Source organism: Eleutherodactylus coqui, chromosome 4, assembly GCF_035609145.1.
Source record: "Eleutherodactylus coqui strain aEleCoq1 chromosome 4, aEleCoq1.hap1, whole genome shotgun sequence".
Taxonomy (NCBI): Eukaryota; Metazoa; Chordata; class Amphibia; order Anura; family Eleutherodactylidae; genus Eleutherodactylus; species Eleutherodactylus coqui.
In genome coordinates this window covers 51,664,787-51,684,330 of record NC_089840.1, presented here as the reverse complement: position 1 = coordinate 51,684,330, position 19,544 = coordinate 51,664,787, and the positions used below count along the sequence as shown (strand labels likewise).

Genomic DNA, 19,544 nt, shown 5'->3' with positions numbered 1-19,544 from the left:
TGCAAGACGTGCGATGACATCACTGCATTGCACCAATTGTGACAGGCCGTGCTTCATACTCGTTCTAGCTTTTGCATGCTTCCTTGACGTGCTCCACAACGAATACTTTCTAACCCTCACTGGACTTATCACTAGCCGTAGCTGTTTCATCATCTAAATTAGTTTGCGGCAGTAATCGGGTAGGGTTAAAGGCGTGGCTTAACATAAGAAAATTTGACTGATTGTAAAGAAAACAAGGAGGTGTCTCTCGTTCCATTTTTTTAAATGTTAGTAGGTACGGTTATACAGATTGCTCCCCATGCCACGCAGACCACTCTCCATGCTCCTGTCACGTAGGTGGCTCCTCATGACCCTTTTTTACATAGACTGTTGCTCATGCCACCCGCACTTACAAACTGCTCCCCATGCCCCATTCGGTTACACAGTCTGATCCCCCTTCCACACAGTCTGCTCCCTATGTCCCCCTACCTTCCATGGTGGGTAGCAGGAAGCTGAATACTGATAGTTCAGCTTTCTGATCCCTCCTTGCTCTGATCATAGAGATAAAGAGATGAGTGTCGGGGAGAAAGGGAGCATCATGCAGCTACTGTACGGCTGAACAATTCTCTCTGTGATCTCAGAAGAAGCTTCATCAGGGTTCTACTCAATCATGAATGGCATTGGCCCACCAACATGCTGTTCTATAGATCCACAGGATCTATGATTGTTGGGAATCTAAACATTAGGGCCCTCATGTATTATGAGCATGGAGGCCCGGAGTCCTTATGTGAATAGAGTGGTGGTCACACATGTGCACAACAGCTTTGTTGACTATCCTATGGAACTCACAGAGGTAGGTGAGGGCTGTACTCTGCGTTCTCTGTCAATCCCTTAGACAGCCAATGGAGCTGAAGTGTGCATGCGTGACCACTGCTAAGGCAGCAGAAATGCGGTCCTAGGCTCTTGCTCACGACATGAAGGTTGCGAGGTCAATCCCCACATGGTTCCGATAGCCAGCTCAAGGTTGATTCAGCAACCTTCCATCCTTCCAAGGTTGGTAAAATGAGTTGGAGGCCTAAAAGGGCACATGGAAAGGAGTTTCCAAAAAGGACAGCCCCTACATCAAGGCATTTGATTATTATTGAAGGTCCCTTAACAATTCTTCTGGATTAAATTCCTCAGCAGCTGGACCAACGGAGGGGACAATACAGATTGGCAGTCCCTGATTATAGTTACCAATTCAGTTATCAAACACTCTATCAAGGAATTTCAGGTTAATAGAGTTGGTCCCTTGTTTTTGACCCTCATTTATTCACCAGAGTAAAGAGCACATGTAAAGAACATCTCTCTCCAGGAGGATAACCAGGTCTATGTATCACTTAGACAGCCCACTGATTTCAATACCAACAATGTAATACTTCATTCCTCCTGTGGGGGCACTGCAGGAAAAGTGAACAAGTACTGACAGGTTCCTCAACATAATACAGCTGGCTGCTGGGGGTCCCAGTAGCTCAACATATCTATCTATCAGCTTATTATTGGAGACCCTTCTAGCAAAAAAGGAAATGTTCAATATTAGGCATCCCTTTAAAGGTAACTCCATCCTAAAAGTGTAACTTTCAGCTGCGGCCAATAAACCACAGAAGACGTTTCTCTTTTTTTTTCTTTTCTTAATGACTCATATGATGGTTCTCAGGCTGACATTCATCATTCATACCAGAGACAATTGCTCAGCATTTGCTAGAAATTGACACTTTTAACTGAAAGAAGAGGAAAAAAAGAAATGCATTAAAAAGTGTCCCAGTCTGGATCTGAACATGCCTCGAGCTCTTTCTCCTGTTTCTACGAATAATTTCGCTCTTGTCTTCTGGCACTTGCCACTGTCTTAGAGTGGACTTGCTGTAAAATGTTCTCTCTAAACTGTTCTGAAGGATTTCATTTCCTGTGTACTTACAAGACAAATATGATATACTGTATATACTTATCAGAGTCGATGACTACATGATGGAGGGGTGTGCTGATTCAGCAGGGGATTGTTGTCTATCTATATATCTATCCATCTATCTTATCTATCTCTCATATCTATCTATATCTATCTACCTCATAATATCTATTTAGCTATCTATATCTATCTATCTATATCTATCTATCTATCTATATATCCATCTCATATCTATCTATCTATCTATCTATCTCTATCTATCTATCTATCTATCTCTCATATCTATATCTATCTATCTCACATCTATCTATATCACATCTATCTCATATCTATCTATCTCACATCTATCTATTTATCTATATCTATCTATATATCCATCTCATATCTATCTATCTATCTATCTATCTATCTCACATCTATCTATATCATATCTATCTATATATCTCTCATATCTATATCTATCTATCTCACATCTATATCTATCTATCTATATATCCATCTCATATCTATCTATCTATCTATCTATCTATCTATCTATCTATCTAGCTCTCATATCTATATCTACCTATCTATACATCTATCTCACATCTATATCATATCTATATATCTCTCATATCTATATGTATCTATCTATCTCACATCTATCTATTTATCTATCTCTATCTATCTATATATCCATCTCATATCAATCTATCTATCTATCTATCTCTCATATCTATATCTATCTATCTCACATCTATCTATATCATATCTATCTATCTATTTATCTCACATCTATCTATCTATCTATCTCATATCTATCTATTTATCTATCTATCTATCTCATATCTATATCTATATCTATCTATCTATCTATCTATCTATCTATCTATCTATCTATCTATCTATCTATCTATCTATCTATCTCCTCACCATCTCTCATTGCATTATACGATATTTCAGTAAAGCCCTGTTCCCATATATGTAGCGATCGCCGTTTACAGTGGACACCAGTATGTAGTTCTGCACCCGACATACAGTTGATACCAATTGCAGCCAAGGGGCCGCGATGACTGTTGTTTTGACATATAAACGAGCGCCGCATGCAGCATTATTTTTCCTGTCAGATGTGCTGGAATCTGCAGCGGAGGGTTTGGGGATTATCCTGATACAACTCGCTGGCTGTAATCCACTCACTGGAGTCTGCGGGCTGGTTATGGTGTGCTGCCTGTTTATATCACTAATGGATGGGTTGTGATAGATTGGTGACCTACATTCTCCTCTCTCAATCAATAAAGGGCAAGAATCTGTGGTAATGGCCGAGTTCTGCTTGCAACTATTGATCATTTTAATGCATAATGGAAACATTCAGAGAAGGCCTGGTGCTGGGGTGTGGGAGTGGGCCATCAATGCTGACTTCTGTGCTTTGGCCTAACATTAAATTGTAGGCATCATTTAATTTATTTTATGTATAAAACAGGTGATTATAAACATTATTGCAATATATTTAAAGAACATATTCTGTAGATACTTTACTAGAAAACCCCTATTCAGCTATGCAGCTAGAAGAATCGTTGGGAGGGTAATCCATCTTCAGCTAGCTGCAAAGCTGAATACAGAGGTCTGTTCTTCACTGCGCCTGCACTGCCATCTGTACTGCTGCACAGCAGCCCACATAGAAGAGCTTATTAATAAATGGCTGCCTTTTATTTCATTCATTTATATACAGATTTCCCATAGTGTTTTTTGAAGCCTGTCATTTGCTTTGTATGATGTTCTTACCTCCTCTCTCCCCCAGTGCTGTGAGGAGGAGAAGCTGTCCTGTGCTGCAGTTGGCTTCTCTTCTTCTGGATCCAATGCACTGTGGCAGTGTCTCAGTGCATCTGGTTGTGAATATTACACTGAGGCACTGGCGCACTGTGAGGGGTCGCAATGGTGACCGGGCTCCTGTGCTGGGGGGGCCCAGAGGCCCCGCCATATTAAAGATGCACTGTGCGTGCATTGCTGGCAGGCACTGTCACTGAATATCTACAGTTGAAAAAAAAACTCTGCAGTTCTCATACTGACGATTAGGAGTAAAAGACTGACACTTCCTGTTCTGTAGAGAAAACTTTTCAGCAGTCATCTCATTTTCATCACAGACTGGACTACATTGAAAGGTGACACCTATATATAGATAAAGCAGGATCCAACATTCACGATAGGTGATGGCCACAGATCACCTCCTCTGCCTTCCTGCAAAATGACCTCTGCACAGGTCACAGAACATGTCTAGAACTGTCTCCCATAGAAGTCAGTGGGTCAGCTCCCTTAATAACAAAAAATCTAGGTGAAGCATTCCCTTTAAATGGGTATTTCCATCTTGGGAAATCTATTTCAATGTATTCAAAATTGCAAAACAACGCACTTACCCATAAGATGTTTATTTCCAAAATGCTCCGTTCTCCAGATATTGATTCCTCAGCTGTCTGGTTGTTTACTGCTTGTCGCCAGGGAAATAGGTCACCTCTTCTATGGAAATAAATGGCAAAGGAGTACGGCGCTTGCGCACTTCTTTCCCCCTAATCAGAAGCTCATGAGCACCAGCTTTTGGCCTGGCCACCAACTACTTCTGTGTTCTGCTCGTTCTTTCCATAGAAGATGTGGACTGTTTCTCTTGCAGCAAGCAGTAAAGAACCAGAGGGCAGAGGAATCAATATCCGCAATATCTGGAGAATGGAGCATATTGGAAATAAACATCTTATATGACAGGATACTGAGTGAGAAATTGCTCAGTAGTTGCTAATCGCTTTGTTTCCGCTCGCTGTCATTCATCTGCCTGTTCACAGTAAGTGGAGGCGGGCAGCCGGAAGAGATCTCTGGCGCTTTCCTCCTCAATTAAATAAATTACTATTGCTCCTTTGTGAAAACACTGGAGGGATAAGTCTTGAGGTGACAAGCAAATGACGACTGAAATCCACCTCTAAAAACCTTGTTACAATTCTGCGGCATTCAAATCCTCTCCTGACCATGCAAGGAGAAGGAAGTCAAGTAGTAGCGCGGCGCTCCCAGTGATTCTAATGGGTATAAAGCTAGCACTTCCACTGCCTGTGCTGACCAGTGATGCCAATGTCTGGTCAACTGCACTGGCAGTGGGCCTGACAATCAGCTGATGGACAGGGGTATTAAGTGGTGGACCCCATCCATCAGCTACTGATGGCATATCTAAAGAATAGGTCATTAGCTACAAAATGCCCACATAAACCCTTTAAATAGATAAGATAGATAGATAGATAGATAGATATGAGATAGATAGATAGATAGATATAAGATAGATAGATAGATAGATATGAGATAGATAGATAGATAGATAGATATAAGATAGATAGATAGATAGATATGAGATAGATAGGTGAGAGATATATATTAGATAGATAGAAAGATATGAGATAGAAATGAGATAGACAGGTATATAGATCTGAGATAGATAGATAGATAGATAGATATGCGATCGATCGATAGATAGATAGATAGATATAAGATAGATAGATAGATATGAGATAGACAGATAGATATGGGATAGATAGATAGATAGATATGAGATAGATAGGTGAGAGATATATATTAGATAGATAGAAAGATATGAGATAGAAATGAGATAGACAGGTATATAGATCTGAGATAGATAGATAGATATGCGATAGATAGATAGATAGATAGATAGATAGATAGATAGATAGATAGATAGATATGAGATAGATAGATAGATAAATAGGTGAGAGAAAGATATGAGATAGATAGATAGATAAATAGATAGATAGATAGATAGATAGATATGAGATAGATAGATAGATATGAGATAGATAGATAGATAGATAGATAGATAGATAGATAGATAGATAGATAGATAACCCCTTTAATAGGAGATCATCAATGGTTCTGGTTCAGAAACTAATTTTACCAATGAAATTTTCCACTGACTGCTCATTTTTCCTGCAGCGCCCACCACAGGGAATATGTAATATTACATATGAGGGGGTACCCAAGGAAAGTGGGAATTTCCTTCTACTGAGTGGGGTGTTACTAGTACAGGCTTCTGTTGCTGGGCGAATGTCTGCAGACCCCTTCTGAGGTTGTACGCCTGCCAATGTTGTTGGGTAAGGTTGCATTCGGCCCCAGTGATTTCGCCTATTTTGTGTTGGCCGGTTCATGCACACAATGTGCAGCTGTGAAGGATTCCTGTTTCTTTTGGGCCCCCGCTCATACATCATACATTCAAATCCATGACTGTCTAGTTAATAAAATGGATGGATCACGTCAACTTTGTTAAGAGCTCTCCACCGAATGAGGAATCTCCTTCGATGACATTTATGTCCTAGTAGGACATCTAGAATGTGGTAGTTTAGATGAGACAATGCTTTTAATCAATAATCAGTTAGACTAAAGATGTAATATACAGAAATATACAGGATTTACATAAAACTTGCTGCAGAATTCCTTTATAGAACTAGGAAGAACGACCATTGTCTCTTGAGAACGTCTTGACACTGAGGTTTTGTCTCGGATTCCCACAGGAGATGAATAGAAACTATTTATCATCTCCGAAGGGATGAGAAATTATATCATTATTGTGTCATTAGGTCGAATGGATAATGATAGTACAGTGGCTGATCCTAAGCGAATGTCGCTGCGGAAATCCTGTACTTGGATTTTATTGAGATACACATAATTTGCCTCTTTCTATGGTTTGAACAATGGATATAGTGTAACAGCTCCGACGGGAGCCATTTCTGGGTTCATATGTGGGCCCGATATACTGCATAATTAATGTGAGAAAGGAGTCATCTATTACACCATCGTGCTTGAGATGGAAGATAATAGAGCAACTGCCTTCTTACTCCATACTTACTGCTTGGCGGGCTCAAGTGGGAGACTGGGTCAGACTGGACCACTGGTGGATGTGGATCTGCTGTGCCTCAGACCTGAGTTGACTTGGACTAGATCCAGGGGCAGCACCTGATGTTCCCCAGTTTTCACCCTTTCACCCAAGCAATTGGGATCTGGTCTTCACTGCAGGGATCCCTAGATAGTTACTCTAGAAGTAGTCCAAGTCAACTAAGGCAACTAATGCACTTAGTCAGGTTTTCCATAACGCGGTAATGGAGGGTATAGACAGGGATATAGTTATAGAACAGAGCAGGAGTCAAGGCTAGCTAAATAGTTTCACAACATAAATCAGGCTGAGGGTCAGTGCAGGCAGTAGACAAGGAAAGCATAGTCAAATAATGGACCAGGGTCAGGATTGAAGAGGTCAGGAAAGCTGGGTGGTTCAGGCATGGCTCAAATACCAGGAAATCAGAAACAAAGTTGCTCCTTCACTCAGTTTGAATTCTGATTGTTCAGGCACCTGCTCAAAAGCGGAGTAGCCATACATAGTCCAGGACCTGCCAGGATTGGCTAGGGACTGGAAAGCTGACAGGAGATGCAGCATCTGCTATGGGGGACATGGCTCTGGTTATGACTGGCTGCAGAAGGCAATAGGGGATACCTCTGGTCATGATCAGCAGCCATAACATCCACTATGCGGGTATTCCAATGGGCCTGGTTCTGGTACAAAAATATGAAAAAGTCACTGTTTTGCTTTTTTTTTTTGTAAAATAGGAATCTCTTTGGGTTCAGTCTGTAATGGCCCCGGCATACTCTCTATATAGCCACATATTAATAAGGCACGGATTTGTCTCGGGCCACTATAGGGTGATGTTACCTTCTGCCTCCTTTGTTCTGACACTTTAGCTATGTGCTGATTTGTTTTTTCTTTTATTTCTAGGTTATAAAACTCTTCTGAAAGGAATCTCTGGGAAATTCGGTTGTGGAGAACTTGTAGCAATCATGGGCCCTTCAGGAGCGGGAAAGTCAACCCTGATGAACATCCTAGCAGGATACAGGTCAGTCATGGGAAGCAGCTTCTGGAAAGTACAAGCTAACTTATATAATACACATATACACTGCATGGCCACTTTATTAGAGGCACCTGTCCTTTTACAACTGGAGCTTCCCTGTAAGGACATTAGCCCCTTAACCCTGAGTGCAGCATATAGTCAAGTGCCAAGTTATCCATGGATCAGTGCGAATCCACATTAAAATGGGGAAAATCAAACAATCTGAGTGACTTCCAAGGAGGCCTGATCATCGGTGCTAGATTAGCCAGGGCCAGGATTTCATACACTGGCAACCTTGTGGGGCTTCCTCAGTGCAGCTGTGGGGGAATATACCAAGAATTATGTGATCAAGGAAAAATATCCAGTGAAAGGGGATTCTGTAGATGTACACAGCTTATCGATGAAAGGAGTCAGAGGAGGATGTCAGGAATCGTTCTAATGAGCAGGCGTTGCACAGCCACCAAACATTAGATCACTGAGTGGTGGAAAACCGCTGATAGGAGGGTCAGAATTTGAGAACATGGTTTATGAGAGGGTCAGAATCGTTGATGGGAGGGTCAGAATTTGGAGAAAGCAGCATGAATTGATGGACCCTTCCTGTCAGGTAACAACAGTTCAGACTGGTGGAGTAATAGTGTTGGGAATGTTTTGTTGGCACAGCCCAGGTCCTCTGATACCTGTGGATGGATGCAACAGCAAATTGCTATGGTTTTAAAGGCCAAACGAGATTCAATACACTTCTAGATTGGTGCTTCCAGTTATGTGGCCATTCAGTGTAAGTGTAGCCACAAAGTAGAGATGTGACTGCTCAATAAATGGGGGCTACAAATTAAGGACCTTCATCTATTATCCATAGTGAAGGACAACTACAAACTGCATCTCTCGTTTTTTAGGACCAGGCCACGACTGTTATACAGACGGCCAACTAATTTCAATATGGTCTGTGTAATGCTTCATTTCACCAGTGGTGATGCTGCAGGAAAAATGAGCACCTGCTGGCAGTTTTGTGCACAGCTGATCGCAGGGGTTCCTTTAATGATTTTAATGCAAAAAAGTTTTGGTACTTAATCATGACGCCTCTCTAATCTTACTGAGCTTCTTTCATTTAAATCCATATTTTGTCACATGCTGTGCTGGTAGGGACATCAGTGATATGGTGTTCCCCATTTATTTTCCAGAGAGACTGGCATGAAGGGAGAGATTCTTATTAATGGACAACCTCGTGACCTGAGGACCTTCCGTAAAGTTTCCTGTTACATCATGCAAGATGATATGTTGTTGCCCCATCTAACAGTTCAAGAGGCCATGATGGTAAGTTAAGCAGCATATCCTACATGCCGCCTCATGAGCATTATATATATATATATATATATATATATATATATATATATATATATATATATATACATATCAGTACTTTATAGTAATCTGTGTAACAAAAAACTATTTGCTACACATATTAGTCTTCTCACATTAGCATTGTGTATCACAGAATGGTATCTAGTATCACACAATGGTATTTGTGAAATAGTGATATTTAACTATTATGGAGACTTCAACTATCCGGATATAAACTGGGAGACAGAAACCCGTGGATCTCATAATGGTAACAACTTTCTGTCGATTATTAAAGCTAATTACCTTTCCCATCTTGTAGAGGACCCAACTAGAGGGACGGCCATTTTGAACTTAATATTTCGCAAAACAACTGGTAGATGGACTAAAGTAAAATATCAATATTTGCAAATGACACAAAACTATGTAAATTAACAAGAGAAGACACAAGGAGATTGCAAGTGGATCTGGATAAGTTGGAGGATTGGGCAGAAAAGTGGCAAATGAGGTTTAACCCCACAGTGACTAGCCCATAGACTTTTTATGTCCTGCCTTAGTGGGCTTTAAACCCGAGGGCCATAAAAAAAACACGCTCGCACTGGGGATTAAAGCCACATGGGCTGAGGATGTCACAGCTCCATGTTGCCGGTTGCCGGAGGTAGCCGACAACCTGGAGCTGTCATGGGGGGTTGGGATATCCAACCCCCGGTCATGCGATCACAGTTAGCCAATGGCTAACAGCGATTGCATTAAGGGCAGACACCCACTGGCGTTTTTTTCTCTTCTGCGCTGCGAGAGCAAGTGAAAACTCTCGCCTCGTAGTGCGAGAAAAAAAACGGGATGGCGCTGGGATATCACCAGTCTTTTCAATGGGGCCAGTGGCAGCAGTGCTAGCCCCATTGAAAAGATATGGAGAATACCATGGACTTTTGCCACAGCTGTCACAGCTGTGGCAGGAGTTTCCTTCATTCCTGCCTGAGGACGTGGTGATGACGAACTCCATAAAACAGTACAAGAGGGGCCTGGACACCTTTCCTATTACATGTTATAATCACTGATTACTTCAGAAGCGTTGTTGATCCCAGGATTATTCTGGTTGCCAGATTTGAAGTCAGGAGGGAATTTTTTTCCTAAATAGGGAAAAATTGGCTTCTACCTCATTGGAGTTTTTTTTGCCTTCCTCTGGATCAACACCGGGGTTAATAAGCTGAACTGGCTGGACATTTGTCTTTTTCAGCCTATCCTACTATGTTACTATGCATGTTTTGTTACACTGATTAGAATTTTGTAGCAAATTAGATGTTTGGAAAAATGTTTGATCTGGTGTCCCCAGAATAATATGTGTCCCCGACCGAAACAGGATCTCCGCATTGAACAAAGCCTTGTCCCCTTGCTACTGGGACCATTAGGCCACCACAGTCCACTAGTAGCACCATGCCTGCCCTCTATTAATTGCATAAGAAGGGGCAACCTCTGTAGACCAAACAAGGGTCTTGTGACTCATAAATTAACTCCTCCTATATATTTTAGATAGATTGTCCCATGTCGGGGTATTCTGTATTCTGGAGTACTGCCCAGTCTATCTCCTCCCTCTAGGAAAGGACTTCCAAGGTTTTTGTCCTTGTAATTGCTGTTGGCATGAGCATTATATGACTATTATACTATTACTTCTATACTTGTACATTTTCATGAATTTCAATGCTAGACTCAGAGGGTGATGCTGACATGCGCAGTCCTTCTCTATAGCCCTCATACCTGTATTGTATTGTAGGTCTCTGCTCACCTGAAGCTACAGGAGAAAGACGAGGGACGAAGGGAAATGGTAAGTTATACAGTAGATTCCTATTATAATGTCTTAGCTTTCTATTCATCCCATCTCCTTATTGACATGTTGTGACTTACAGTCTGCAATGTATGTGAACCCACTCTGTAAACCCGTCCAGCAATTGTGGTGTTCTGGTGTGTGTAGTCTAAACTGAGTGTCACGACGTGCTTCCGACATGGCTCACTTGTCACTGGAACCGTGGCCAGACTCCGCTTCCTCTCTGGGATCAGCCTATAAAGCTTTACACTCCTTCTCCCTTTCCTAAAAAGCGGTGAGCACTCCCTAACCTGTCCCCTCGAATCACCATTCACCCATGGTGATACTTGGCATCCTCTCGTATGAAGGATGCCCAAGCAATCAGTCTATGACAGCCATTGTGATAAACCCCAGTTTGCGTACATTCTGGTTTTGACTCCTGATTCACTCTCAACTTTCCTGAACTCTGTGCTTCCTGGCCTCCACTCTGATTCCTGACCTCAACTCTGATTTCTGACCATTGTTCTTACACAACTAGTTATTCTATTAAGGTCCTTTTACGTGGGCAGATTATTACCTGAAATAGCGCCAGCAAGTCAGTCGGCGCTTCTTATGCTTTACATTCTGCGATTATGGTGCAGTGATTCATACGAAGGATCATTCGAGCAATCATTCGTATGAAGCAGTTTAGATTACATGTGAATTAGCTGTCATGTTGGAGGCAGATCCCTGGTTACACAAGTGCCACCGGCAAATGATCATTTTAATGCCTATAAAGAAGGACAAGTGAGTGTTTTATCATTCGCCGTTCTCTCGCAGGGCGTATTTATGCTGGGCGGTGATCAGAAACCAACCTTCATTCTGCGACTGGTTGGCCCATGTAAGAGCATCTCTACTAGCGGTCAAGTCGTCAGCCCCCGTGGGCAGCATTAGCGGCCGCCGTGTCGGAGATAATCAATGTATAATAGTCTGGTCTGGGTAACTCTTGTATCACCGGCACTTTCTGCTCTTGCAGCTTTTTACGTTCTCTTCCTGTTTGTTGACCTAGAACGATTACAAACCTGAAAAGAGTGCAGTCTTCATTATATTGCATTAACTCTGTTTGGTCATAGTGTTCTAATTTAAGTGCCTTTTAGGGCTCCTTCACTACGTATTGCACGAGTGAATCTTACATGCGCTATACACAGTGAATAGACCCCATTGATTTCAATGTGATACCTCATATTCTGCGTTTCTGCGCTTAATTTTTGCACGCAAAAATATACACAGCAAGCTCCATTTTTCTGCGCATATGCGCACCCAAGGCACCATAGGAGTCTATGTGGGTGTGCAAATACGAACCCCGTCCGCATGAAATCGAATACGGAACTGCACAATTTTGTGGTGTTAATAGCGCAGGTATTGGGTACACATTTACATACCCTCCTAGACTCTTCAAAATGGAGCATGTTTTTTTTTTTGTGCACGCGCAAAAGCAAAAGTAAGAGCGAACCCATTTGAAACAAGCAAATTTTATTCGCCAAACATGCTTGTGTGAAGAAGCCCTTCGAAATATTTGCAAAAATAGAAAGTGGCCAATCTGTGTAAAGTTAAATGTTAAAATCCTGCCTGCCTGTCTCCACCACTAGAGGGAGCTCATGAGATTACTGTATACTGTGTTACTACTGATACATACTATCACTGACAAATGGCGTAGTCAGTATAGGTGTCACGGGTATTCCTAATATTAACTGACAGGATAATGATATAATATAACTTTTTTTGATTCTAATTAAAAATCAGGAACTGATCATAGCTACTAGTGATGGCATAAATATGAAGCAAAGGTTAAACCCCAAAGCAAAAAACAACACAACAGAAAAGAAGAGAGGAGGGGGATACACAAAGAAATGGCTGGATCTCCCTCTGTAGTTGGTTATCCCCAAAACGTATACAAAAAAGGGCTCTAATGGACTTTCGAGCGTAAAATGTGATAATCTGTATAAACAATGATCCTTGATTACTACTAAAAGTTATATTTTATCATTATCCTTTCAGTGATACCCAGTGTTATTACTGAGGTCAATATTTATAAGGTATACTATAAGCTCATGAGCTCCCCCTAGTGATGACATAATGTTATCATTTATCTTTATACAGGGGATTTGGAGCTCTATACCAAATTAAAATGGAGCTCTGACTGCTATAAAGATGTACTAAGACAGGAACCAGTCCAAAATTTTGGACTATTCAAAGGGGGCACTTGCAAATATATATTCCCCCCATTTGCTTAGCATTTTAAAGCAATTTATACTTTTCTGTTATCAGCCTGGATGGAGACAAACTAGAATTTACTCCATTGAGATCTTTTTGATGAATGGTTACAAAAGTCCCCACCGTTGTGATTACTATACCATCTCCTACATCTTCAGTACTGAGTAAAGCCCCATTTAAGCGGGACGATTATCGCTCAAAATTCACTCAAATGATGTCTTTTGAGCGATAATCATTGAGTGTAAAGGCTACCATTGTTAGCTTTTTGGCCGAACAATGATTTTATGTTGAGTTTAAAATCCATCATTTGGAAAGAGAGCTGATAGCAGGGACCGCATGCTGTGATTCTCCACGGGAGCGCTGATAACATTGTTTTCAGCTGCAGTTCTGTGGCAGAACAAAGGGGCTGTATGCAGAGAACAGACTACCATACAGCAAAGGGAGGCTCATTTACATACAAATGAAGCTAATAATCTACTAATGGGCATTAGTGCCCATTAGCAGCTTATGCAAAATGATCACTCAAACTGTCATTCTCCCTATCTTTTGAACAAATTTTGAGCGATCATTTTTACGTGTAAATGGGGCTTAAATTGAAGAACCTTTACATTCATAGAAGAATCAGCCGCTCCTCGTTGCACTGCGAAGTTTAGAGTTAGCGACCCTTTAGTTCCTGCATGAAGACAGACTCATGTATTTAGTGTGACCATGTAATGACTCTACACCTTCATCACAGGTAAAGGAGATCCTGACAGCGCTGGGCTTGTTGCCGTGTGCAGACACCAGGACCGGCTGCCTCTCCGGCGGTCAGAGAAAACGTTTGGCGATTGCACTAGAACTGGTGAACAATCCCCCAGTGATGTTCTTTGATGAACCCACCAGGTAGGTGCCTATATATCTGGAACCAGCTAGTAAGACTTGCATGACTTTGGGCCTACTCACATGGACAATCTTTTTCATCTGAGTTCTGGCCAAGTTTGTAATAGAGCAAACTTGGACAGAACTCAGACCCATTAAAATGAATGGGACTATGTAGACGGGTGATTTTTTTCACAAACCGATGGTCCATGTAAAATATTCGTAGCATGTCCTATTCAATTCCGATTCACAGATGAGAGTGGAACATGCAGTGTCTACTCTCCAACACATCGGACAGCACACGGACGAGGTAGTATTTATTTACATAGGGTAAAACTTAGTGGGACCTCCTTTGGCTCTAATGACATCGAATGTTCTCCGTGGCATACTTTCTACTAACGTCTGATACACTTCAGCTGGTATTTCCCTCCATTCATCCTGCAAACATCTGGTGAGTTCTCTCAAAGAAGATGGGTGCTGTTTATATTTCCTGACCCAACTTTCCAGTTCGTCCCAAAGATACTAAGTAGGCTTCAGGTTGAGACTGTATGCAGGTAGGTCCAATCGTGGAACATCCATACCTTCAGACATATATAAAACCACACTGGATTTGTGACAAGGTGCGTTGTCTTGTTGGAAGTATGGCTGACCATTCCCAGAGTATTAACACACTGTCAGCAGCACATTATTGTCAAGACTGTCAGGGTACAACTCAGCCTTCATGGTTCTTGTCACTACAACCAACGGAACGAGACCATGCCACGTAAAACATCCCCAGACCATAACGGAACCTCCGCCGTACTTAACTGTTGGCACAACACACTTAGGTAAAAGCCGGTCTACCTGGCTCCTCCACACCCAGGTAGGTCCATCTGATTTGAAGATGGAGGAGCGTGATTCATCACTCCAGAGAACGCTCTTATTGTCAACTGTCAAATGACGACACTTCTTGGACTTTTGTAGACGGGCCATTGCATCTTCTTTGAGAGATCGCACCAGACGTTTGCAGGATGAATGGAGAGAAATACCAGCTGAAGTGTATCAGACATTAGTGGAATGTATGCCACGGAGAGTATCCACTTTTGATAGGATAGTTTATGTTGAGTTATCAAGTACGCCCATAGAATATAGTAGGTAACTTAAAATGGTTTTCTAAGACCCCCCCCCAAAAAAGACAGGTGCTGTGATGACATAACAAATTAAATATTACCCTGGTATATCCCCTATCACCTCAGCACCACCCCTCTTTGAAACCCTGCAGTGATAATATGCCAACTACCCACACATGACTGCTGCAGCCAATCAATGGCCTCAGTGGTGATTAAGCATGTAGTCGGCACATCGTCATTGCTAGACCTCTAATAAAGACCGACTAGACCACGGAGCAGTGGCACTTGAGTGGCATGGGATATACCAGGTGTGTAATGTCTCTTTTGTTATTTTATCACAGCCCTTGCCCCTAGCCAATTTTAAGGGGTCCCAAAACACCCTTTAATTTGCTGAATATTCATTTTTATTTGAGATTCCTACCTGCAAACATATCAAATAGATGCAACCAATTCCTGCTCATGGCAGGTGGATCACACTGGTGTGCATATGAACAAAACTTCAATAAATCTATGAATTTAGATTTTCTTTTTGGGATTATTTATTGCTCTTTTTGTTCCCAATGTAACTGATTTTTTTCATGTTGGCGTCTTACTCTATCGAGGAGTCTTAGCCGTGTTTGCTCGTGAACAGAAGAAACTTGTAATCTTTTAATCCATTAACTTTTAATTAAATCAGTAATCATGAAAATGGGTCAGAGGAAGCTCCGTGCGCCGTGCGTTCTATTGTGGGTTGGCTTTTATTGCTTAGTATGAGGCTTTGCTCTGCAGCGTGTTCTACATTAGTGGATCCAGCGCTGGATAAAGGTCCACAGGGGCCTCTAGAAAGCTGTCATACAAGCTTCCCTCTGCACTATGAGACATAGAATAGCTTATGAGAAGGAAGTTAATTAAGTGCCAGGCTGTGCTAAAGAAGCGGGGCCATGCAGTGCTCAAATAACAGTGCCTATATAATACATCCATATAATGCCTAATATAATGCATCCATATAGTGTCTGATATAATACATCCATATAGTGCCTATATAATACATCCATATAATGCCTAATATAATGCATCCATATAGTGTCTGATATAATACATCCATATAGTGCCTATATAATACATCCATATAATGCCTAATATAATGCATCATATAGTGTCTGATATAACACATCCATATAGTGCCTATATAATACATCCATATAGTGCCTAATATAACACATCCATATAGTGCCTATATAATACATCCATATAATGCCTAATATAATGCATCATATAGTGTCTGATATAATACATCCATATAGTGCCTATATAATACATCCATATAGTGCCTAATATAACACATCCATATAGTGTCTAATATAACACATCCATATAGTGTCTAATATAACACATTCATATAATGCCTAATATAATACATCCATATAATGCCTAATATAATACATCCATATAGTGCCTATATAATACATCCATATAATGCCTAATATAATACATCCATATAGTGCCTATATAATACATCCATATAATGCCTAATATAATACATCCATATAGTGTCTAATGTAATTTAATAATTTAATTTCTGAGTGGGATGAAATGGAAAATATAATCAATTTAGCTATTTTGGGGGAGGCGTCTCATTTTTACAGCAACAACCCTGCACCGGGACAACCTGTAGTTTGTATTTGCACCATTTTGCTGTACATACGGCTATTAATTCGCTTTTTTTAACATGTTTTCTTGGAGGCAGGGTGACCAAAAAGCGCAATATTGACTTTTTGTATTTTTTTTTCATGACGGTGTTCATCATGAAGGATAAATAATACATTATTTCAATTTAATAGATGGGACTTTTATGAATCTGTCAATATTACTTGTTTTTTTTTTAGTTTTAAAATGAAAAAAAGAGTCCTTTTTAAACTTTGATTATTTTTTGTTAAAAAATAAAAATACTTTATTTAACTTATTTTTACTTTTATTTTTTGCCGATCATCTAATCACTTATACAATATACTATACAATGTATTTCTGCAGGCATTCTATTAAGACATGCCACAGGCACATCCTAATAGGCAGAAATGCATGGAAACTCTTGGGAGCTTCCCTCTGTTGGTCCATTTAAATGCCGCTGTCAAACTTAACAGTACCACTTAAATGATTAACAGCAGCAGTTGGGGTTATATCGGATTGCGGCTTTTGCGGGCGAATGTTAGCTGTCAAAAACAGCCAGCACCCACAGTGTACAGAGCTGTCTTAGCTTTCAGGCTTGCACCATACAAACCCCTCTGCCAGAGGGCATACATCTATGCCCTTTAGTGGTAAGAAGTTAATATTGCCACAAAGCTGCCAAAGATTTTTATCATACAGCACCTAAATGACAGTATCCAATACATAGTCAAGCAATACGCACACTGGACAACCTTACCATATTATGGCCAAACAATGCCACTGTCAGTGTGCTAAATAAAATGGCCATATAGTGCTCAAGTAATACTTCAGCAGCAATCCAATCTTTTTAGTTTGTTATAAACTGCACTTCTGCAAACTTGACTTAGTGTCGTATATGACTTTTATCACATGATGTCACACATTCTTTGGCCATATATAATTAATGTGTATTTTCTATATATCTATCATAGTGGACTGGACAGTTCCTCCTGTTTCCAAGTTGTCTCCTTAATGAAATCTTTGGCTCAAGGCGGCCGGAATATAATCTGCACCATTCACCAGCCCAGTGCCAAGCTGTTTGAGCTCTTTGATCAGGTGAGTTGTTCTTGGCAGCAACACCACTAACAAATTATGAGGATCCTCAGTCGGAGCCTCATCAATTAGACATTAATCTAATCAATATCCCATCAATACTTCTAATATGAGAAGCTCTTTAAGCTGCCTATGTAAAGGAGCAGCCTTGATAGGTTTACTCCTCCCATGAGGAAATCGATTGAACCAATCAGAGCTGGAAGCTTCTTATCAGCCAGCCCCAGAGGAGCCACAATCTTCATCCCTATGGTTCATCTTGGTCTTTAACATGTTATCTCATCTATAGTAACATGGAAAAGTATCAATAACTGAACAGAGTAAACGATAATTAGATTTAATGAGTTGAACACTATATCCTTGGTTGCAGGCATCCCTCTACAGTCTAAGCCTGGGACTAATGACCTCGGAATCCAGTCTTCACCATAATGCTAAGGCCTTTGAAGGGGCCTTGTAACCCCTCCAGACAGATATAGTTTAACAATTGTATTTTCACATCTCTAAGGGGGTGATAATGTTTTAACATGGGTGATATGAGTGTAGGGTAAGGGTACTTTTATACGGGATCTGATATAATTAACTGTTTAGATACTGCTGTAAAAGCAAACAGTGTATCTAAGCAGCAACCCAGAGGGGGTCCTCTTCGGCGCTCCAATCGGCCCTTGTTCCGCCCGCAATACAATTGCAGGCTGTTGATGGGAAGGCTCCCAGAGATGCCATGTAAACTGTGCAAAATGCAGAGCTTAATAGGCTATTATGAAAAAATACAATATACTGCAATACTAAAGTATTTAAGTATATTGTAGAAACAATCAAACTGTTGTTGATTCAAGCCCCCTATTGGGAGTAAAAAATGTAAAAATAAGTAGTATAAAAATGTAATAATTAAAACATAATTGATATCGCCACATCCATAGAAATCAAAACTATTAAAATATATTATTTGTCTTACACGATAAACATTAGATTCTTATTGAAAGACCCTTCTAATGAAAAAGAATGGTGCAAAGTGGACAATCCCTTTAAGTCTGATAGATGCTTCTCCAAGGCCGCACAGTCTTGCTTTACCGTCTGCAGAGTATTTTCTAGTATTAGATTCCTGTAAAGCTGCAGAACAGATTACATTACATGTTTCTCTCTCCTTCTCATACACAGCTTTATGTATTAAGCCAGGGACAATGCATCTACCGTGGGAAAGTGTCAAATCTTGTTCCGTACTTGCGAGTTCTAGGATTAAACTGTCCGACCTATCACAACCCAGCGGACTTCGGTGAGTAAAAAGTATTCTGGAACTTTCACTGTACTTCTCTGTAGTAAAATAATGGGCCTCGAGTAACAAAACCATCAGTCCAACTGTGGTGTGCGGCAGAACCACTACTCTCAGCATACACATACAGCTAGCAGCTGCTTGTTCAGTGTAGAAAGGTCATCTATAGGAAAAGTCGAGTCACTTTATAAAACAATCCATTATGTATCTTGAACTGGTCCTACGTTAGGCACATGGCCATATAAGTTCACACGTATATAATATACACTCACACATGTACTTACAGGGATGCTCCCTCCATCCACAGGGAATTGGACCTCCCGCCAAATATGCTTAATGTTATGAATTCTCTTCTATCCTAGCCGTCAGA

General features: G+C 40.8%; 1 protein-coding gene across 1 annotated transcript in view; it reads left to right on the top strand.

Annotated features, from left to right (window-relative positions):
- Nucleotides 1-19,544, top strand: part of ABCG1 (ATP binding cassette subfamily G member 1) — an 81,735-nt gene that overhangs the window by 39,738 nt on the left and 22,453 nt on the right. The window contains exons 3-8 of the mRNA XM_066599408.1: nt 7,707-7,824; nt 8,997-9,129; nt 10,925-10,975; nt 13,944-14,089; nt 17,790-17,913; nt 19,063-19,177. Of these exons, the coding sequence (XP_066455505.1) occupies nt 7,707-7,824; nt 8,997-9,129; nt 10,925-10,975; nt 13,944-14,089; nt 17,790-17,913; nt 19,063-19,177 (687 nt within the window). The remainder of the gene's footprint in view (nt 1-7,706; nt 7,825-8,996; nt 9,130-10,924; nt 10,976-13,943; nt 14,090-17,789; nt 17,914-19,062; nt 19,178-19,544) is intronic.